Below are 23,948 nucleotides of genomic sequence, written 5' to 3' on the forward strand. Positions count from 1 at the left end.
TTCTTTTGAAGAAGAGAAAGAAAACCAGAGAAAGAAAAAGAAGTGTATGGGTTAGACCAATTTTTGATGTTTCAAGGATGATAGGTCAGGGGCCATCTCATAACCTCATGAAAGAGCTAATCATCTCAAATGATGTGATTATGTTTGCCAATTATGTCAGAATGACTCCAGAAAGTTGGAATTGCCTTCTTGGTAAGGTGTTCAATAAGTTGGAGAAGAGTACAACAAATATGAGAATACCCATATCTCCTGCTGAACAATTGTGTGTTACAATTCGTTACTTAGCAGATGGAAAAACCCAAAAGTCTTTGATGTATGAGCACCGCCATGGGCACAGCACAATTGTTGGGATTACCACAGAGACTATGACTGCCATTATTGATGCACTGAAAGATGATTATTTACCAAACTTGTGAACTGAGAACATGAAGGAAGTTGCTAACTACTTTTACTCCCGCTGGAACTTACCAAACTGCTGTGGTGCAATTGATGGCAAACATATTCAAGTGGTTGCTCCTTATAAATCTGGGAGCACTTACTACAATTACAAGAATTTCTTCAGCATTGTCCTAATGGCAGTTTGTGATGCTGATTACAAATTTACTTTTGTAGACATTGGTGCACCTGGTAGTAGAAGTGATGGGGGAGTTTTCTCTGATACTCAGTTTGCCAGAGACCTTGACAGTGGTGCTTTTCGCCTACCACCTGATGCCTTTCTGCCAGGATCAACAACACTGTTTCCTAACTTTATTGTGGGGGATGAAGCTTTTCCCTTAAAAAGCTACATCATGAGGCCTTACCCTGGACAATATTTGGACCATCAAAAACGGGTATTTAATTACAGATTATCGCGAGCCCGAAGAATAATTGAAAACTGCTTTGGCATCCTTGCCGCGAAGTGGCGGATCTTTTTTACACCAATTCACACTTCACTTGAAAAAGTGAACCTGATAGTGATGTCATGTGTTTGCTTGCATAATTTCCTGAGAGTTAGGGATGGAGTGACAGTGATCACTGCAAGGTATATTAATGTTGGAGATGCGGATCAAGGTGATGAGGACAATGGCCAGTAGAGAAATGTCCCAGCCCCAACTGATACATGGGACAGAATAAACAGGCTTGGGGCAAATAACTATACTATTGAGGTGAAAAAACTTCGTGATACCCTATGCATTTACCTCAATGGTATTGGAAAAGTACCTTGGCAGAATGATATTGTAAATAGACAGTAACAGTTCAAACCTTGTGTAGAATTATGTTGCTGCCTTATGATTTTACATAGTTATATTATTATTGTATATATTATGATTGTTATATAGTTATAATGAAAATGTCATAGTTTGCTGCACAATTTGATTTCTAAATCGTAGGTAATGTAGTAGAAGTGATTATACTGCAATCACTGTACATAATTGGTGACTGACTACAGCAATCTCAGGTGGAAAGAGCATGTGGCATGTGGAAATAATTTTTCATTCTTAAGTTATTTTTAATTAAAACAGATTCTCAATTTTACAATACTTAAATATACACGTGAAAATTCATAAAACAATATACTGAAGTGAAATTTGGCCAGTATGTACTTACAAGTTTAGATTCCTTGCTGTGAAACAGAAAACTTTTTTTTTAACTTTCTTCCCTCTACTTACATTTCGGGATCCCAAAAAGTGGATGGTGCTGCCATCACAACCAACATAGTAGCAGCTTCCAATAACTATTATCATGTATCAAATTTGTTCACAGTCAAATAGTGTACATATCACAATCTTGTTGGAAGTACTGGCAAAATTTAGCCTATTTGCCATGGTTATAATATGGAAATGTGAATTTACTACAAGCTGTACACTACCATGAGAAATTACATCTGATTTGAATTACAAACTACTATTCACAACAGAATAGTTACAAGTATTATTGAGCAAAGATTATACAAATAAAATCTTGAATAAATGGTAACTGTTTTTAGCAGTAATCATGAAAATTGAAACTCTTCACAACGTTTTCCTGTACTGAAACCCTATTTACTGCCATCTCTGTATACTTAGCAAGCACTCCGAACATTTCAGCCTGAGCCTTGACTCTTAAGTCCGTCGGCAGTTTCTTCAAGTCTTCAGCCAACGCCATGGAGTCCCAATTCGCTGGCTGTTCTTTTTTGCTTTTCTGTTGCCCAATGACATCCACGAAGTCTCCAATTTTGTGTGACACGGAAGAAATTTGTGCATCCAGGTCTGCTGGGTCACAAGACTTCCTCCTCTTTTTATAGCCACTTGAAAAAGAAAAAAAAATGAACAAAAAAACATGAATGTTTGAACAACAAAAAGAAACCAAAGAGCAGCCCCAGGACAAAGTGAATGTAGGAACTAGTGTAAGAGGCAATGAGTTTGAGCTGCAACAGCTATGAAAAAATGACTTAGATTAGGTCACAGGGTCAGACTAGGGCTAAGTCAAGAAAGGTATGCTTATTAGCTATGAATATACCAAGATTAATGCATAATGACATCTTAAGAACCATGGGTCACTCAACTGATAAGTGAATTTCTTTTTCCTCATACAGTAGGCCACTTGACATTTATAACCAAGCTGATGCTTGAGATTTTTGCATTCTCATATAAATGCATTCTATCAATTTGTTCTTGAACAATACAAAACAAACCCCAATAGTGATTAAATCCATTGATATCATTTTAGTCTTATGCCTAAATAAGATTGAAATTATCTCTCAGACTTTGGACCTGCTTGGGATGCTTCCTCTGCATCAGTTTCTTTTGAAGGCACAAAAGAGACTGAAACAATACCAAATAAAATGTGGCATTGGTAGAAAAATGACGTTGTAAAACCTTTTTCAACGAATTGTGAAATTGCAATTGTGGAAGTCCATGGACCTAAGGTGTTAAAACACAGAGAACATAGCTCTGTGACATGATTTGTTGATTATTTCACAAGGGGCTCTAGCTATGGGGTTGCCAATGTCTCTACACTTGGTGTGCAGTGCATTCTGGCTTGTTTTGATTGTAGCCTATTTGCTTGAGACTACTTCTCAACCCATTTCCACCCTGATTGGACACATTGTGCAGTGGCTTCTTATGATTTATTTTGCTTGCTTAATATAGGCTACTACTGAATGAACCCCTGCCCCTCTGCCTGTGTTTGCTTTACTTTCTTGGCTTTGCTGTGTTACCTGTTTACTTTTAACCTAGGCTATTAGGATATTTGTTTTCTATCCTCAACATTGATGGTGGTCTTATCAACAATCTATCTATTCTTGAGAATAAGCTTCAGAATCATTAAATATTGTGTTTAAAAGAACATTTCATGGCTAACCACAGCATTGGTGTACTAGACATTAGTCCCAACTTAAAAAAAATTTCAGTTCCAGCTAAGCATATCTACTTATGTAGCATCACACCTTAATTCAAGAATTTTATTTCCGAGTAATACTTTTTTTCATCTGTAGAAGTGCACAAGAGCATAGTAAAAAATGTGTAGCCTATTTACCTACAAATTACAAAGATGAAGATTTGGAGAGATTTTTTCACAAAAGAAGAAGCTTGATTTAAAAAATAAATATATTTTTAACAGAAAGCAACTGACATCAATGAAATCACACAAAAAAACTCATGGAAAATAAATAATATCAGCCTTATATTTAACCAATAAGGAGGTAGCACAAAAGAGTATTCCTAAATTTAGAAAAGCCAGTGTTATGGCCTTAAGTTCTACTGAATTAACAGGAATTGCCTTTTCAGAGCTAAGGCCAGAGAAAAAGAAACTAATAATAAAAAATTAAGGTAAAATGTTGTTTTGTCAAAATTTTTAACTGTAGAAGTGCACAAGAGCATAGTAATAAATGTGTAGCCTATTTACAAAAGAGTATTCCTAAATTTAGAAAAGCCAGTGTTATGGCCTTAAGTTCTACTGAATTAACAGGAATTGCCTTTTTAGAACTAAGGCCAGAGAAAAAGAAACTAATAATAAAAAATTAAGGTAAAATGTTGTTTTGTCAAAATTTTTAGCTGTAGAAGTGCACAAGAGCATAGTAATAAATGTGTAGCCTATTTACCAACAAATTACAAAGATGAAGATTTGGAGAGATTTTGTATTTTGACAGTTAGTTAGTAACCTTAGCTCATGTCTCTGGGGGTGTTTTAAATTGCAGTTAGTCTTCAGCTTCTAGGATATCTGTGCTTTTTTACTATATGGAAAATTTTTTTCTCAAACAATACAAAACAAGCCACAATATTGATTAAATCCAGTGATATCACTTTAGTCATATGCCTAAATAAGATGGAAATTACCTCACAAAATTTGGACTTGCTTGGGATGCTTCATCTGTATCAATTTTTTTGGAAGAGTTCTGTGATGCTTCTTCAGCTTCTGGGGACAGGCTGACTGTTGCTATTTCGTCTATGTTGCTACTTCCACTATAATGCCTGTACATAATTAGTTATGCCAGCTCTTGGCTTGCGGAATTTAAGTTGGTCTGAGCAAAATGCATCAATAGCAAGGAAATGTGGCCAGGCAATAGGTTTTATTTCCCCACCTTTGGCTCCTGAAGGCTTTTTAAGGCTCCGCTTGTGGCGGCAATAGGTTTCCCTCAGCTTCTTCCACTGCTCTTCACATGAGTGAGCTAAAAGACAACTAAATATTAGCAAGGTCATGGTGGTTCTGTGCTGAAGATAGAAGTTTTTAGAATAAATAAAATAAACCTGAATATTAAACTAGGAAATATAGAACTCCTGTCTGTTTACAGGAAATGGATAAAAATATGTAGGTTTTATTACACTAAAGCCATAGGGTCATAGCAATTAAAACAAAACAATGAAGATTAACTTATAAAAAATGACATTAGATAAACATAAAAGTCACAAAGAAAACAAATCACAAATTTTACTTTCATGCTCAGCTACCAACCTGAGCAATTGCCCTAAATTTTTAAACCTTGTAGAAAATTCACCCCCATTACATTCACCAGCCATCTCTCATGACCCTCTCATGCACTTCTCATGAAGTGCAATAGGAAGCTATGGGCCAGCCATTCTATACTTTTGCATGCCTTTCCTGCTTACTGTCCCCAGATTTCTTCTTCCAGACCTTCCTGGGACATACAGACAATCAGCAATATTAATACAACATGTAAAAAGAACAACAGCCCATATTTTTTCACAACAGAAGAAGCTTGATTTAAAAAATAAATATATTTTTTAACAGAAAGCAACTGACATCAATGAAATCACACAAAAAAACTCATGGAGAATAAATAATGTCAGCCTTATATTTAACCAATAAGGAGGTAGCACAAAAGAGTATTCCTAAATTTAGAAAAGCCAGTGTTATGGCTTTAAGTTCTATGCAATTAACAGGAATTGGCTTTTCAGAACTAAGGCCAGAGAAAAAGAAACTGATAATCCAAAATTAAGGTAAAATGTTTTTTTGTCACAATTTCAATAGATATAGACCTATCATGTAGGCAAATTTCAGGCCATCTAAAGGGAGAAGCAGTGGATGTGGATAGTTCAAAATACATTCCTGGGGCATACTTTAGCCTGTAGTCACATCCCCGAAAGTCTCATTTTCCAATTTTGAAAAAAAATTAAAAAAAAACATTGATATGGCTCAAAATTCTACTCAAATAGCAGGAATTGCATTTTCAGAACTAAAAGCAGAAAAAAAGCAACTAGTAAATGAAAATTTAGGAAAATGATGTTTTGTCAAAATTTCAGTAGGTAAAGACATGTCATGTAGGCAAATTTCAGGGCCCTCTAGAGGGAGAAGGAGTGGAGGTGGGTACTTTAAAATACCTTCCCAAGACATACTTTAGCCTATAGACCCATCCCAGAAAGATTCATCTTTTTAACCTAAACCTAACAGGTCCATTAACTAAAATTTTACCAAAACTAGGCCTGTTTAGGCCAGCATATGGTGTGCCAAATGTTAGAAACATAATGCAAAGAGTATGCACTGGTATGCCAAATGTTAAAAATAATCTATTTCTATATCAAGTGTGTGTCTGTGGTAGACTTGTCTACCATTCAGAAAAGGGGTATGTGCAAATAATTAATAGTGAGGTAGCCTAGTATGCCAAGTAGGCTACTAGACAAGCCAAAATAGAGCCAAAATAGAGTCAGAGCCATCACTCTTCAGACTGATCACTCAGATTCAAGAATGGATCATCAGTCTATAGAGAGGTCAGCCAGATTTCAAGAATAGGTCATAACTCTATCAAGAGATCATTCAGATTTCAAGAATAGGCTATCAGTCCCTGGAGTGACGACCTCTCAAATGAGTGGTCACTCATAAAGACCTCTGGACCCCTCTGCTGGTTTCCCCTGCTTTGAAGGAATGAGTGAGCAATAGTTGCTTCTTTTGCAGATATTATAGCATCTGATATATGGTCTAAAGTGCAACCACACAACAAAAGTAGTGTTCAACTCACCTGTAAACTCACCACCAAACTGAGGGCACATAACAGTCACAGCATAACTAATTTCTTTGAATATATTTTCTATGCATATTATATCTTTGTGTTTTCCTTGAGAAGCCTGAATAAGACAGGCTTCTCTCGGACTAGAGAAATGAGAATGTCTTCAGCTTCAATATTCCACATTTCTCAATATGTTTAAAAGTTTTACTCTGAAACTCTTTCCCTATTGGTCAACTTTACGAAAAAAGTTAACTAAAGTTTAACTTTCATATTTGGTGTCGTAAGGTTGTAAAGAAGTTTAACGAAGCAACTTCATGAAGCTTACCAACCACTTTATGAACTTTACGAACGTCGTCTGAGCCATGCTTTAGTACAATCTCATTGTCAATGGGCACTTAGTTTCATAGCTCAGTATGGCTAGATGGTGCTGGTTGTTATTTTTTTTTCTGTCTTAGTAGTGTCCCATTTTTTTGACGAAATTTTTTGTAAGATATGATGATAAGTCTTCGAACAAAAATTAGAATATTCGAGATGATAATCAGTGATGATACTGGTCAAGCATGGTTCTGAATGTGGGTTCTTTGGAAGACGGGGAAGACTTTCTATACATTTTCCAGGGGAATCTAAGGATTGTTTTGGGTGCTCATTGGACTGATCGGATTTCAAACAGTACGATGTACTAAAAATGAAGTTCAGTCCCGCTTTTTACGGCTATAATGAGAAAAAGGTTGATATACCTACGACAAGTTTTGCAGATGAAGGATAACAGATTGCAAAAGATCGTCCTTCTTGGCCAAACAAAAAGCAGACCGTCCCCAAACGGGTATGAGGATGTTATAAGGAAGGTCGTAAGGAGGTTGCAGGAAATCTCTTGGGATGATGTAAAGAGGTAAGTTATGAATATATTGTGAAGGAGGAGCTTGTGCAGATGTATTGGCATCAGGTGGCTAGGTGTTGCTGTGAGTTGTTAGTAATAGTAGCAGTATTTGCTCATTAATTTTAAATTGTAACTGTTCCTAATCAATACATATTGATCTAAAATTAGTAATTGTAGAACTTACATTGACTTCCTAGATACAATTAACTATTTGTGCAGCCTTATGATGGTTTCTTCATCAACGCCCCGCTTTTTACGCTAGAGTTTGGCTCTTTCTCTTAACTCTACTTTTTAAAACAGTAAAAAACTTTAGCATAAAGACCGGGGCGTTGATTAGGAAGCAGCCCCTTTCACATACGAAGTAATTTCTGTTCGTTTTAAGTTTTAATTCCGCTCCTTACTTTCAGTGGAAAAAAAATCATATTTATTTTTTCATTGTTTTTTTTAATAATGCTAGAAACGGCTGCGCTCTTTTCATGGAAATTTTCTTCCCCCATAATAAATTCCTCCAAGGAAAGCTACCCCAACATATCCCCTCTTTTCAACCCCCCCCCCCCAACCAAAAAATCCCCCTGAAAACGTCTGTACACTTCCAAATAACCATTACTATATGTAAGCAATGGTCAATGTTTGTAAAATGTAGCCCCTCCCACGAGGACTGTGGGGGTAAGTCGTCCTCAACGACATAGTTATAAGATTTTTTTACTACGCCGAATAAAATGGTCATCTCAGAATTTTGATCCGGTGACTTTGGGAAAATAGTTAGCGTAGGACGGGGCCTTGGTGGCCTCCAATTTTTTGGTCACTTAAAAAGGGCACTAGAACTTATAACACGTACATGTAATGGGGGAGGGGGGGGTTAAACTAGAAGATATTTTGAAAACCAATAGATAGATATTTTCTAAATGTAAATTGTATTTAGTTGTACATAAACTGGATTAACTTTCATTTTTAATTATGAAAAATAGTCCTTTATTTTTTTAAGGTCGAAGGCAGGGGTTAATTTGGGGTCAACTCTCTGGCTCTTCAAACCTCCTTGAATTTCTGACTACTTCTTAATTCAATTATCTAGCATTTTGTTTTGTAATTGCCCTTTCCCTTCAAAATCTCGGCGTCGGCGTTATAATAAGCGATCCTTAATTTTGCTGAGTGTTTATTGCAGTGATAATGGTCAGCTACATTGCGCCGGTCGACCTTTATTTTGCAGTTTTTTTTTTTTTTTTTTTTTTTTTTTTTTTTTTTTTTTTTTTTTTTTTTTTTTTTTTTTTACCGCTGTGGTAATTGTTCCCTATTATTTATTTCTGTCTTATTAGATCTCTTCCTCTCAGCTGCAGAACATGAGCGGGAGTAACAAAAAAGGGGCAAATGAAGGTCACAATACCAGCAAAAATGATAAACTAATGCGAGATGCATTACAGTCTTTAAATGCAAAACACTCTTCCAGAAAGCATAAACTAGTTGACTAGATCGTGGTTACAGCAGTAAATGCAACCTCGTAAAAAAAGAAACCACGACCCACAGTAAACAACATAGTAACCAACAACAAACTGAAGTTTTGACCATGTCGTCAGAACTGACCAATTGGAATCTAACCAATTTGTCAGAACTTGACAATTAGTGACCCAGCCTTACCGATACGAAAATTTGCGAAAATAACTTCCAAATAAACGTGTTTGGGTAATGGAGGTGGCAAGGGATACATAGCAAGACAAATTGCACAAGGGAGCCCTGAGCAATGGGGATGAAAGGTTATGGACCGTAGTATCTCAACCATGCCCCAGCCTTGGCTGCTTCATTTGCCATTTCCTTAGTCTCTATTCCAGAGTGCTCTGGGACATTCATGCCTTATAGAAATCCATTTGATAAAAATTTATTTTTCTCGTTGTGAGGATTAATGTTGAGATTCTCTTATATTATAATTCCGACTTGATACGTAAACAAAGACAGTCTCTTGAAAATACGGAAAGAAATAAAGACAGAAAATAGAACGAACTAGCGAGAACTGTTCGCATGACATGAAAAAACAAACAAACAAAAACGTGTATATATTATCTTTATAGAGCTAAAAAAAATTAATATGTAAAAACAGAACAAAACAAAGTCTTGTTTGCTCTTTTAGAAGAACTGAAGAAAAAGGGTTCTGTCTTTTTCATCCAGCCACAGAGTTGTTAATTGCATCTAGCTAATTTACACCTCAATTTTGTGTTACATAACTCGATTTAATTTGTCGGAAATATTTTTTTTATTTGATTTTTACCTTAATAACATTTCTTTTTTTTTAAGAGGAATAGAGGAATTTTTGAACCAAGCCGATTTCAGCGCCACCAATACTGTAATTGCTAATAATGTTTAAGCGTAAGATGTCATCAAAGAACTTCAGAAAGATTCATCTATTTTGACAAAAATTTTTAATTTTATCAAATAAAAATGTAACCTTTGCTTGTCTTTTTCTTCAAATTATCTTAAATTTCGAACATGATTTGTTTCATTCCTTCATATTCAGTGAGGGGTTTTGTTTGAAAAAGGTAAATGAAGATCTATTTACTAATATGAACCTGATTTGTTTCATTCCTTCATATTCAGTGAGGGGTTTTGTTTGAAAAAAGTAAATGAAGATCTATTTAATAATATGAACCTGATTTGTTTCATTCCTTCATATTCAGCGAGGGGTTTTGTTTGAAAAAGGTAAATGAAGATCTATTTAATAGTATGAACCTGATTTGTTTCATTCCTTCATATTCAGTGAGGGGTTTTGTTTGAAAAAGGTAAATGAAGATCTATTTAGTAATATGAACCTGATTTGTTTCATTCCTTCATATTCAGCGAGGGGTTTTGTTTGAAAAAGGTAAATGAAGATCTATTTAATAATATGAACCTGATTTGTTTCATTCCTTCATATTCAGCGAGGGGTTTTCTTTGAAAAAGGTAAATGATGATCTATTTAATGTTTTTTTTTCTGAACAGTGCCATTCAAAATTACTCGAGAGAAAAGGCCAAATAGCTGTTTATTCTGCAAAACCAAAAAAACTCAACATATATATATATATATATATATATATATATATATATATATATATATATATATATATATATATATATATATATATACATATATATATATACATATATATATATATATATATAAATTTATTTATATGCAAAATAAAAAATTCGTAATATAAGTTTATATGTGTAAAAAATTCGTTTATATGCATTTTTTGACGTTTTTACGAGCTGTACCAATATTATTGAGGGGGAGGGGATGGGGTAGACCCCCCCCTTTATACACCCTGGATACATGATTCTTTAATTATTATTCATTCTTTAATTTACTGTTCTTGCAAAGAAAGATCAAAAGGTGCAGTCCTTAAGCATCCAAGATATGTTTTTAAAAAATCCATAAGATTCTATATTTCTGAATCATTTTTCGCATATTACGAAGGTATCAATGTATTAAACTATTTACCCTTAATTATAGAATAAATATCTCTTGTTGGAGCATAAATCAGCAGATTGCAACCAGATTCAATCGATTTTTTTTTATTAATACGTATTTCTTTTACATTCAATATTTAGGCTGAAAGCCAATATTTAGGCGAGAAAATATCAGGTCTGGAAGCTATTTTGAAACTGGTTTCCTTGCACAGCAACAAATAGCATTATGAGGTAATGGCATTCACATTTTGAAAGATTTTAAAAAAGAAATCATTTCAGAGCAAAGTAGGCCAGTAGCTGCATCTTAAGGCTAATGGTCTTAATTTGTGTCCAATGCTGTTTTTCCTATGATAGAAAATCTTGAATAACTTCTGCGATTTTAGCGATTTTTAGCTGATTTTTTTTTTGATGAAACTCGAGTTAAAAAGGAAAAAAATGTTGGTTTTACTTCTTCTGTATATGCTTTACCTATTGTGCAAAAAAAAGAAATCAAGTTATTTTAGTTTGGTGAATAAAAATTTAGTGGATGGGAAATGACAGTAGATTTTCTTTTTAGTTCATTCTGCCAGGATAAAAAAAAATATTCGTTGCAGAATTGTTATATTTTTATTTTTAACGGTGCAAAAAAGTATTTTAATTTTAAACGTTTTTCTTGCTAGAAGATATGAAATTGGCTCCAGAGGGTAGAATTTTGGATTATATGTAGATTTTATAATCTACAATCATTACAGAAAATTTCTGATGTCTATCATAAATAGTTTGAAAGCAAAATCAGAAAAATACAATTTCAAAATTTGCTTACTTTTTACTTATTTTACCCCTGTTTCCGACTTAATAGCGTTGTTCATCAGCCAATAGAAAAAAAGGTTGGATTCTTATCCAATTTTAGGCATTATGCCTAAAAGGCATTGTGTCTCTGATTAAAACTGTTGACTTGTCAACTGAAGTCAATAAGTCATTTGAGCTATGAGGAAGAAAATTATCAACAAAAGGTGGCTGAATTTAAAATACCGGTAAGTAAAAATTACATATACAAGTTTCATTCCCTCTTGTCCATTAAATAAAAAAACAAGTTTTTTTAACTGCATGTAAGGAGCGACATTAAAACGAACAAAAATTATTCCGTTTATGAAAGGGGTAGTCCCCTCCTCAACGTCCCGCTCTCTACGCTAAAGTTTGACTCTTTCTCACAACTATACTTTTTAAAACAATAAGAAACTTTAGCGTAAAGAGCGAGGCGTTGAGGAGGGGACTACTCCTTTCATATACGGAATAATTTCTGTTCGTTTTAAGTTCTAATGTCGCTCCTTACTTGAAGTTAAAAAACTTTTTTTTATGTAATTTCTGAACGTTTTTAAATTAATACATATTTTGATTTTGGCTCACCGAACAACGAATTTTGCATGTCTTTTTTTGTCTAAATGGCTTTCTCATATTTTTGTTCTGACGATATTGATAGAAAATGGGGTGGGGGAGGTCTAGTTGCCCTCCAATTGTTGGTAACTTATAAGAGCACCTAGAACTTTGTATATTTGTATTATATATATGAGGGGGTTTGCCCCCCTCGTCAATACCTCGCTCTTTACACTAAAGCTTAAATTTTGTCCCGGTTCCTTAAGAATGACCCTAGAATCACCAAGTCCGTAGAATATATAGTTGGAATTACTTTAGCAGAAAGAGCGAGGTATTTAGGAGGATATGAAACCCTCATATGCGTAATAACTTCTGTTCGTTTTAAGTTTTAATGCTGCTCCTTACTTTCAGTTGAATAACTTCTTCATTATTATTTTTTCAGTGTTTTTTTTTATAATGCTAGAAAATCCTATGCCCCTTCATTGAATTTCTTTTCCCCCGTGACAAATTCCTCTAAGTAAAAGATCCTTCAACGTAGCTCCCTCCCCTCAACCCCCCCCCCCCCCCTTCAACCAAAACCCCTCAACCGTTGACTTTTAATTAAAAAAGGGAAAAGTTGTGGGAAAAGTCAAGTCATGGCCAATTGTAGAAAAAGCCAAGACAGATTGTCCAATTAAGTGGGCATCAGGTCAAGGTAAACACTGGTCAAAGTTTATAACTTGTAAACCCTCCCCCGGGAACTATGGGGGAGTAAGTCGTCCCCAAAGATATCTTGTTATTTTTTTCGACTATGCTTAAGAAAATGGCTATCTCAAAATTTTGATCTGTTGCCTTTGAGAAAAAATGAAAGTGGGGGGGGCCTAGGTGCCCTCCAATTTTTTAGTCACTTAAAAAGGGCACTGGAACTTTTCATTTTCATTAAAATGAGCCCTCTTGTGACACACTAGGACCAATGGGTCGATACGATCACCCCTGAGAAAAAGAAAACAAAAAACAAATGAACACGCACCCTTGATCAGTCTTCTGGCAAAAAATTCTATTACTTTTAGGGCGTGTTTCCCCCTTTTTTTCAAAATAAGACAAATTTTCTCAGGCTCGTATCTTTTGATGGGTACGACTAAAATTAATTAAAATCCGATTCTTTTGACGTATTTATTAGTATCAAAATTATTTTTTAGACTTTCGTTTACTATTGAGCCAGGTCGCTGTTTTTTTTTCTATGGTTCTTTTCATTTTTTTAGAAAGGTGCTGCTTGAAGAACAAGATAAAGATAATTTGTCAAATGGATCAAAAATTTCATAAGAATTTTCAGCGAATCCTCTCATAGACGATTCAAATAAATTGGGAAACGGTGGTGGTTCTTACGGTGTTAATTGCCCTGATGCGAACATGCGATCACGGAAAATTGATTATAAAGCAATTAGAAAAGAAAGGCCTGAAAACTGAACTGAAAGTTAAGTGTAATAAGTGTAACTGGGAAAAGAGGATTAAAGGTGAATCCTCAGCAACAAGCGTAAAAGAATATCTTTCGTTTTACGGACCAGACACAGGTTGCTTTTTCAGAAAAAAAAATCAAGTCTTAAAGGCTGCTTGAATTCGAAGGCTGTTTTGGGAGCCATGGGTAGTGGAGGAGGGTATTCTATACTGTATGAATTCTTCGGGGTGCTTGGAGTGAAACTAATGTCACGAATAGCTTATTCCCGTATTGAAAGTTAGCTTGGTAATGCTTGGATGAATAGTTTATCGGAAATTTTGCTAGAAAATGGAAGAGAGGCCTTAAAATCAGCAATTCATGATGATGGGTATAAGGAGGACTCATACTGGACAAAAGTGATATGTGATGGAGGCTGGAATAAGCGTAGAAAAGCACACGATTATTCGGCAAAAGGATGTGTTGCAGTTATCATAGATGCATTTACGAAAAAACTGTTATATGTTGGCATAAAAAATAAATACTGTTATATATGTTTTTCTTCTGCAAAGGCCAAAGTAATTCCCAAAGATCATTTCTGCTTTCTGAATTATAACGGAAATTCAAGGAGCATGGAAACAGATATTCTAGTTGAAGGCTTTCGTTCCAGTAAGGAGATGCACGGATTACAGTTTTTAGAGTTTATCGGTGACGGTGATTCTAGTGATTTTTATTAGCTAAAACAAAAGTGTTTCCTACGGTTCCAACATACGGAAACATGAATGTGCAAATCACGTCACAAAAAACTATACAGCCGATCTATATAATTTATGCAAAAATAAAACAGGTTTGTACACAAAATGTCTTCCCCGAGGAATTATCCAGCAACTGACAAAAAATTTAACGGGTTCGATAAAATTAAATTCTGAAAATAATGGAACAGCAGAAGAATTGAAAATCTTGTTAAAGAGGTCCGTACCATGTTTTCGGAAACCACAAAAAATTTGATTCTGGCTGTCCTAAGATTGCTGAATTGACCGTGAATAGTAAAATAGAAGATCGGTGGAATAATTTTCCCATGCACGTGTTTGAAGATGTTATGACAGAGGTCAATATTGTGTGTCGAAAAGCAGAGCAGCTTCGAAATGACGCAACTACAAAATTAGCTGACAGCTACATGTCAGTTGTTGCTAAATTCATCGGAGGAAAGCAAATAAGCCGGTCTAAACGAAGTTCATATAATGCAAGAGTTCATGGAGCAAGTCTTGCTTATAATTCAGGTCCAAAATGGCATCAATTAGCTTGGAAAAATTTTTTGGGCTTAGTCCTTCTAGCGTAACAAAAAAATATTGTAATAAAACAGCTAAACTCCGTGTAATATCTAAACGTAATTTGACCAGTTATTATAGTACTCTTGGAGGAAAACACGTTGCTAAGTTAAAAAATAGAAACTATAACTTTGGTAATCGTGACTATGGACCAAATTGCAATAAGGCAGACATGACTTCTGATGAAATGAATTTGGCCATACAAAAATATACTGACGAGTATTTAAAATTGGATTTTGCCAGTATTAGCTGTATGTTCACCAGTAGCAAGGGCCAATCCAAAAATGACACTTGGGTTGAAGAAAGATTTAAGAGAATAAATAGTAGTTACTTCCACAGAATTGCAACCAGAAAAAACAGCACCAGAGTTGCCCCAATTGTTAAGCAAATTCGAAACTTGGGACCTAGATTCTGCTCTGCCCTATTGAAAAAGGCCGTAGATTTAGAAGTAGTGGCACTAGAAGCATATGAAAACAAATTCAACTTAAAAGTCGTAAAGGAAGATCATATAGGACTCAGTGTGCATCCACAGTATCAGTATCTTGCTGCATCTGTAGATGGACTGCTCCCTAATGGCAAACTTATAGAGATAAAAACTGTGCATAATATTCCAGAGTTCAAAACCATTTATGATGTGACCCAGTCAAAAAATTTAATAAAAGCATTTTTTCTTGAATTATCCAGTGAAGGGCTTCAGCTAAAAAAAAATCACAGGCATTTCGCCCAGATACAAGGCCAACTCTAGATACTGGATTAAATAAAAAAACAGTTTTTTAACTGAAAGTAAGGAGCGACATTAAAACTTAAAACGAACAGAAATTACTTCGTATATGAAAGAGGCTGCTTCCTCATCAACGCCCCGCTCTTTACGCTAAAGTTTGACTCAGTCTCTCAATTCTTCTTTTCAAAACAGTAAAAAACTTTAGCGTAAAGAGCGGTACCACGTACCTCTGGATATGGGGTTTCCCCTAACTAATCGCTCCGATCAGGGTGGCCTCAACCTCATGAGGTGGGTGGAGCCCACCCCAGGATTCTCAGTATCCAGGTAAATCCTGGCTCTAATCAGAATCCAGGCCTAGGGTCGGTTGGGCCTGCAACCCTCCACCTGAAATCGATTGCAATGAATAGCTTAGCAAATGCCTCGGATGACCGATCTTCTTTTATCCCATCACGACCCTTGCTCGCCCCTGGACTGAGAAGTGACCAGCGTTTGAATCTCCTTGACCATGGTGGCCTCCGGATTGCCTCCTGGAATGTATTGACATTGAACTTTCCCGGAGCAAAGACGCTTCTGACGATAGAACTGAAACGATTCCGCATCTCTATTGCTGGAATAACAGAAACCCACCTAGTCGGGAATGGGACTGATCCCATAGGTGAGGGATACCACCTTCTATGGTCTGGACAGACAACGACTAGGAGAAATGGGGTCGGACTAGTACTTGATAACTAGTCCATAAAGTGTTTACTGTCATTTACTCCCGTCTCGGATAGAATAGCTAATGCTCGACTGAGTCATAAACAAGGAAAAATGACAGTCCTTGTCTGCTATGCTCCGACAAATGAAGCCGACGACGAAGCAAAAGAAACTTTCTACTCTGCCCTGGCTAATGAACTGTCCAAGATATCCCCCCACGATATTGTCATCGTTTTGGGTGATATGAATGCAACAGTGAGCGACAACCACGACCTATGGCGGCAAGTCATCGGACCAGTTTTTCCGGACCCTCTAAATGACAATGGGCTAAGGCTCCTTCAACTGTGCAGCATGCATAACCTTGTCATTACGAACACGCTGTTCGCAAGGAAGGATATCCACAAATACACATGCTAAAGCAAAGACGGCCGTACCAAAAAAATGATCGACTATATCATTGTCTCACAGAGATGGAGATCCTCGATTAGTAACTGCAGGACGTACAGGTCAGCCGAGATTGGTAACACTGAACATCGCCTCGTTGTAGCTAATATGCGACTGAGGCTCCAAGCCCAGCGCTCGCAACCTAGACCGACCAAGATTGATGTCTCTCGTCTCTCCGATCAAGAGATACGGTCCAAGTATGCCATTGATGTCTCGAACCACTTCGACGCACTCCTGCCATTTGAAAGTTCTGAGGACGCATGGATCTCGTTTAAGAAGAATGTCCTGGAGTCAGCGACCGCAAATATTGGCAGGGCGAAGCGTGCTAAGAAAGCGTGGGTTCAGTTCGATACGCTTGACGTCATTGAGCAGAGACGCAAGGCAAGGCTTCTGGGCGACATGCCGACCTACAGGCGCCTCAATGGTGTCCGCAACAAGCTGATACAGCGAGACAAGAAACTGTTTGTGGAAAGGAAGGCAATCGAGCTGGAGGGCGCAGCCATGAAAGGGGACGTCGGGAGCCTCTACAAGCACCTCCGTGACCTCTCAAGCGACAAAGCCCCCTCAGTTGCATCTGTTGTCTCTGCGGACGGCCAGCCACTTAGTGACGAGGCCGCTCAGGTCAGTCGATGGAAAGACCACTTCTCAAGTCTCCTCCATGCCGATACTGTAGCACAGACTGACCAGGAACTCGCATGCCTAGCTGCCAGCACTCAGGAAGTGCCGTCAAATGAACCAGAGACTTCCTTCACGACAGCAGAAATCCACTCTGCTTTGAAACGTCTAACGAATAACAAAGCGGCAGGCGTATGCAGAGTATCCGCTGAGCTCCTGAAGTATGCTGGACCGGCGATGTTACTTTGGCTGCAAATGCTACTTTCCGTGGTGTGGCGCACAGAATGGGTCCCGAAGGACTGGCGACTTGGCATAATCCTGCCCCTTTGGAAGAGAAAGGGGAGCAAGAGCATCTGCTCTAATTACAGAGGTATAACCCTTCTCTCAGTCCCTGGAAAGCTCTTTGCCATGACCCTGCTAGACAGATGCACGAGTATCCTCCGAAGAAAAAGGAGAGTTCAGCAGGCCGGATTTATGCCAGGGAGGTCCACTGTCGAACAAATCTTCACTATGCGCCAGTTAATTGAGAAAACTAGAGAAAACTCAGGAGGAACGCATACGTGGCCTTCGTAGACTTCAAAGCTGCTTTTGACTCCGTCGATCGCAACTCTGTTTGGCTAATACTTAGATCGACGGGTCTACCTGATAAATACTGCAAGCTTTTTGAAAAGCTGTACGAAGAGACCGAGAGTTGCGTCCAAGTCAACGGAAAACGGAGCACGACATTCAATATCAAAACTGGCGTTCGCCAAGGGTGTGCCGCCGCCCCGGAATTATTCAATTGTGTGATAGACTATGTGATGACAAGAACTACAAATCGCCTGCCCTTTGGTCTGCAGTTTGGAGATCGCATTCTGACGGATGCGGACTTCGCAGACGATCTTGCTCTCGTTGCCGACTCAATCGACCAGCTGACCGACGCTCTGGAAGTCCTGAAGGAAGAGGCAGCAAAAGTGGGGCTGAAAATCAACTGGCTCAAAACTAAGATTATGGCAATTGAACCCCCAGGTCCAGTCTCGCACCCTGATATCATAACTGTCTGCGGAACACTTGTTGAAGTCGTTAAAAACTTCACTTACCTCGGCTCTGTGCTGTCCAATGATGGCTCCGTAGACGAAGAGGTATGCAGCCGAATATCGAAAGCCTCTTCCATCGTCGGTAGACTCAACAGTCTATGGAGAATGCCGCACATCTCAAGGCGTACGAAAATGCGAATTTATAACGCATCCGTAAGCTCCGTCCTGCTCTACGCGGCGGAAACCTGGCCCCTCAAATCAACCATCCTTAAAATGATAGACGTCTGTCAGACGAAACAGCTTCGCCGGATCGAGGGATTCCGGTGGGATGATTTTGTAAGCAACGAAAGGTTGCTTACTCTCACCTCCCAGGTGCCATTCTCCGTCCAGATAGCGCAGAGGTCTCTCAGATGGTTCGGACACCTCCTACGAATGCCGACATCAACGCCAGCCCGAATAGTGTACGACTTCGACCCAAAAGCCCATGGCTGGTCTCGCCCGAGGGGCAGACCTCGGACAAGGTGGAAAGACAGCCTCGACAAATTCTTGGTGATGGCCAACATTGCTGTCGACGAGGCGCCTCATCTAGCAGCAGACCGGTCCGCCTGGAGAAGTCAAGTTGCGAAGCTCTCTACGCCGCACCCCATGCGGCAGGAGCCTTAAGTCAAGTAAGTAAGTCAAGTAAAGAGCGGGGCGTTGATGAGGAAGCAGCCTCTTTCATATACGAAGTAATTTCTGTTCGTTTTAAGTTTTAATGTCGCTCCTTACTTTCAGTTAAAAAAACTTGTTTTTTTTATTTAATTTCTGAACGTTTTTGAATCAATGCATGTTTTGATTTTGGCTCTCCGCAGAGGAATAATTAAAACGAAATTTGCATTTTTTTTTTTTGGCTAAATGGCTTTCTCATAATTTTGATCGAATAATTTTGAGAAAAAAAGAGCGGGGGAGGAAGCCTAGTTGCCCTCCGATTTTTTGGTTAATTAAAAAGGCATCTAGAACTTTTAATTTTTTACGAATATTTTTATTAGTAAAAGATTTACGTAACTTATAAATTAGCTTACGTAAAGAACTTTTGTATTCTCATATTTTTATTACATATATGAGGGGGTTCGCCCCCTTGTCAGATCCTCGCTCTTTACACTAAAGCTTAAATTTTGTCCCAATTCATTAAGAATGACCCCAGAATCACGAAAGCCGTAGAATAAATAGCTGAAATTACTAAAAACACTTTAACGTAAAGAGCGAGGTATTAGGAGGAGGTGAGCCCCTCAAATGGGTAATAATTTCTGTTTGTTTTAAGTTTTAATGCTGTTCCTTACTTCCAGCTAAAAGATTTTTTCATTGTGTTTTTAAATAATGCTAGTAAATCCTGCGCTCCCTTCATGGAGATTTTCTTCCCCCATGACAAATTATCGACGGAAAGTTCCCCCAGCATATCCCCCTCTTCTCAACCCCTCCCCCAACCAAAAAAATCCTCCTGAAAACGCCTGTATACTTCCCAATAACCATTACTATATGCAAGCATTGGTCAAAGTTTGTAACTTGTTGCCCCTCCCATGGGGACTGTGGGGGAGTAAGTCGTCCCCAAAGACATTGTTATAAGGTTTTTCGACTGCGCTGAATAAAATGGCTATCTCAGAATTTTGATCCGTTGACTTTGGTAAAATAATTAGCGTGGGAGGGGGCCTAGGTGCCCTCCAAATTTTTTGATCACTTAAAAAGGGCACTAGAACTTTTCATTTACGTTAGAATGAGCCTTCTCGCAACATTCTAGGACAACTGGGTCGATACGATCACCCCTGGGAAAAAGAAAAAAAAAACAAATACAAAATACAAAATTCCACATTTTTGTAGATAGGAGCTTGAAACTACTACAGTAGGGTTCTCTGATACGCGGAATCTGATGGTGTGATTTTCGTTAAGATTCTATGACTTCTAGGGGGCGTTTCCCCCTATTTTCTAAAATAACGCAAATTTTCTCAGGCTCGTAACTTTTGATGGGTAAGACTAAACTTGATGAAACTTATATATTTAAAATCAGCATTAAAATGCGATTCTTTTGATGTAGGTATTGGTATCAAAATTCCATTTTTTAGAGTTTTGGTTACTATTGAGCCGGGTCGCTCCTTACTACAGTTCGTTACCACGAACTGTTTGATAAAATGGTATGCCACTTAATAGTTTATAACTCTATTGAGGATTGGGAAATAATTACAGTTCACCGATCGAAAGAATACTGGGGAAAAATATTTCCGAAGCTTGAAGCCTTCTGGAATGAATCCTTACTTCTTGAAATTTTAGACTCAAGGGTTGCAAGGAATATGGAAATCAGAGAACCTGTGTCTGTAAAATGTACAACAGCCCACCAACCGAAGGACTCAAGCTTGTTTCAAGAAATAAACAGATGAAAAAAAAGAGGGTTGAGTCAAGTTGAAGTGAACAGCAAGAAAAAAACGCACAGAAGGGATCGGGGGAGAACAGTGAATTTACCAGGAACTCTATGCATGAAAACAGTGATTTTGAAGAAATAATTTGGTCTGATTTGGAATAGATAAATCTTCGTGTTTGATAAAAAAAAATGTGTTAAAAAATGTTGGCAAGGAAAATTCTTTTTTCCTCCATAAATTTCTGTCTCATTCTTCGTCAATGTCCAAAAATAATGAAGTTTCTTATCTGGTCTGAAGTAAATTAAATACATTTAATACAAACAATTTTAGTTTTTTATAAATTTCTTGTATGTTACTTGGGCTTAATATTTGTGATTTTTATAGTTTTTCCTACAATTATTACGTTTTCTGTACAATTCGTTCATTTTTGGTATTTAATTAAAGCATCATTAAGTTTCTTTCCGAAATTTTGTGCATCTTGCCCTAACACAAAATACCGTTAATGCCCTAATCTTGTTACAAGGAAAATAGCTTTCATCTTATTAATTCCAAAATACTGACAAAAAAAATCCCTATAAAAATCAAGGTGACTGAAAAGATATTGAAAATGAACTGAATGTGTAATGTATAATTATTTAGTGTTTAATATACCAATTACAGGAAGCATCAACAATTAAGGTTTACAGATTCTATTTAGCGACATTTTTATTTTGGTTTACGGTTAGAAGGGGAACTCTAGCCCAAATCCTATGGGCAGTCATTTGTGTCCTTTTTGGTTTAACTTTAGCACTCATTTTAATTTTCAATCGTTTAGGATTTAATTATTTGTATATAGCAGTACCCATTTAATTTATGTTTGGTATAATTATTTATTTTTATTTCTGTTCATTTCAGTCAATTATGCATAGACAGTAATGTTTGACCGTTTCACATTTAGATCATTGAAGGATTTTATTTTCTGTCCGTCTGTTTCAAATGGCTCTTTAATTTTCGATTACTTAACTCACTAGCCTAATTGTATAATGTACATTCCCAGATTGCTATGAAATCACGATCTTGTACCAGACTTAGCACACATCTGCCATGCTTGGGATACTTATGTCATGCTTGGCACAGATCATTCACTCATAGTACTGTTCTCACAGTTCCGCTATGCTTGGCACTCTTCTGCCATGCTTGGTACTAGCCACCTGAGGTATATGATTTCTGAGAGTGAAAAACCTCAAAAACATTCATCCTTTTTTTTGGGTAGTTTACTTTTGCATGTGCGGACTGTTTGTTTTCGTTGTTGTATTTTAATGGGGGCAGATACGATTTGTAACGTATAGACCAGCCCATCCCCCCCTCTCTATAAAATTCAGTACCAAATCTCTCATTCACATCTCCTTAGAAATTCTCAAATACAGGACCAAACCCTTTAGTAAATTTCAATTAGAAAAAGATTTAAATAAAATCATATAGAATTTAGCAGTTATTCAATACTTTGGACTACGTGCCTTTAGACACAAGTTAAATGTTCCTTTTGGAACCAACAAACTGGTTTATTTGAACTCTGGGTTTTTTCGACTCAAAACCAGAAGGGAAATCCTTGCTATGAAAATAACTTCTGGGTGCGGGACTAGTCACATGATTGGAGAATACCAACAGTAGCGGAGGTCAACCACCCAGGTCACCAAGCCTGTCCGGGGAGTTCTTGTTTAGAAATCGCGTTGGATATATCAGCTCAACGCAAGGAGCGACTAGTCAGTTTCATGGGACTTTTGATATAGTCAAGTTCGAGTGTTCATGTGCACCTTTTCATGCTATAAGTTATTGGAGCTATTTTGTCCAAAGTTTTATAGTGTAAGTAAATAAACCTTATTGTATTTAATCATCTTCTGTCTATGTACTAGGGCATCAGGTACAGTTCTTCTAGTCTTCAGGTACGGTCCCAAGGGAATCTATATTGTCTCAGGAGACCTCGAACATCACTGAGATGGTTCTGTCTCCCAGGTTACTGGGGATTATACACAAAGCCTTTTTATTCTGTTAGTAATTTAGCTCCCATATCTCGTATCCGCATTAAGCTATTAAGACTTAGAAAAGTCCCAAGCACCTCAAGGTAAAAACCCCCCTAAGTAAAGTTCCCACCAAACTGATTAGATTCACTAAAACCACCCCGTAACATATGGCACGGTCGGAAAAAGAAAGCAGCAAAAGGAACTGAAAGTACCTACACAATGAATGCCTACTAACATGGACAAGTATGATTATTTACATTTTATTTTTTGATTTTTAAGTGCAGTGCAATTTTATCTCGATTTTTGCATTTTTAGGTGCAGTGCGATTTTATTTCTATTTTTGCATTTTTTTTTATATAGGTATACCCCATTCAAAAGTAATCAAAGCCTTTAAGAATGAAAATAAAACAGTGATAAAATAAAAAAAAACATTTGGAGATTATTTTATACCGCTTCTTAAAAACAGACTACAGTGGACCAAGAACAAGATGAAATATTAAAAGCGCAACAAATTATTGCAACCTCGGTAGAAATTGCAAAATCATTACCAGAATATGAAGGAGATACGGACGTTGATCAATTCAACATCCATTTAGGACAATTCGTTTAAATGACAAAAATTGACCTAAAAGTATTAAAAAGTATGTTACTTTTAAGACTGAAAGGACAGGCGCTAACGTTTTTAAAACAAATCGAAAATACAATAGGCACACAAGCAACCTCAACAATTATCTCATTAGAATTATTGTAACAGGCCTACCAGAAAAGATTCATTGACACAAGTTCATTGAATAAACTGAAACATGGCTTAGTTACATTCGAACAGACCCAAAACGTTCGTGAGTACCTGCATAAAATTAGAATCGCAACAGAAGCGCGATACGGTCCAGGAGAAGGGGAACTATATGAAAAAATAATACTAAATGCATTTAAACAGGGACTCAACCCAAAATTATATCGACTACTAATAGCTAAAAATATTGATAAGCTAGAACTAGCAGTTCAGGAAATAGAAAGAGCCGTAGAAATTGATTCGATTGTCCTACAGCATCAAAAACTGTCAATAAATGCTATAGAAAACAAAACCCATGTAAAATCAAGAGATTCCTCTCCACGACATTTCTCCCGAGAATCATCGCCAAAACCTGTTCGAAATCAAATTCGAACCACCACACCTCCAAGACAAGTACGTTTTGCCCCCAATAATCAATTGAGGGCACAAACTAATAATGAACCATTAAGGT

At 37.1% G+C, this 23,948-nt stretch overlaps 3 protein-coding genes across 3 annotated transcripts in view; 2 read left to right on the forward strand and 1 right to left on the reverse strand.

Annotated features, from left to right (window-relative positions):
• The first annotated feature begins 425 nt into the window (after nt 1-425).
• Nucleotides 426-1,073, forward strand: LOC136033498 (uncharacterized). Its single transcript, XM_065714243.1, has one exon. The coding sequence runs from the start codon at nt 426-428 to the stop codon at nt 1,071-1,073; it is 648 nt and encodes a 215-aa protein (XP_065570315.1).
• Nucleotides 1,074-1,466: 393 nt separating this feature from the next.
• The window catches only part of LOC136033926 (uncharacterized), an 83,277-nt gene continuing 60,795 nt past the window's right edge, over nt 1,467-23,948 (reverse strand). The window contains exons 7-8 of the mRNA XM_065714940.1: nt 4,296-4,627; nt 1,467-2,266 (exon numbers count right to left, since the gene is read on the reverse strand). Of these exons, the coding sequence (XP_065571012.1) occupies nt 1,963-2,266; nt 4,296-4,438 (447 nt within the window). The 5' untranslated portion in view covers nt 4,439-4,627 and the 3' untranslated portion in view covers nt 1,467-1,962. The remainder of the gene's footprint in view (nt 2,267-4,295; nt 4,628-23,948) is intronic.
• Nucleotides 16,684-17,874, forward strand: LOC136033499 (uncharacterized). The gene has a single exon (XM_065714244.1). The coding sequence runs from the start codon at nt 16,684-16,686 to the stop codon at nt 17,872-17,874; it is 1,191 nt and encodes a 396-aa protein (XP_065570316.1).

The sequence above is a fragment of the Artemia franciscana genome, chromosome 12 (assembly GCF_032884065.1).
Source record: "Artemia franciscana chromosome 12, ASM3288406v1, whole genome shotgun sequence".
NCBI lineage: Eukaryota > Metazoa > Arthropoda > Branchiopoda > Anostraca > Artemiidae > Artemia > Artemia franciscana.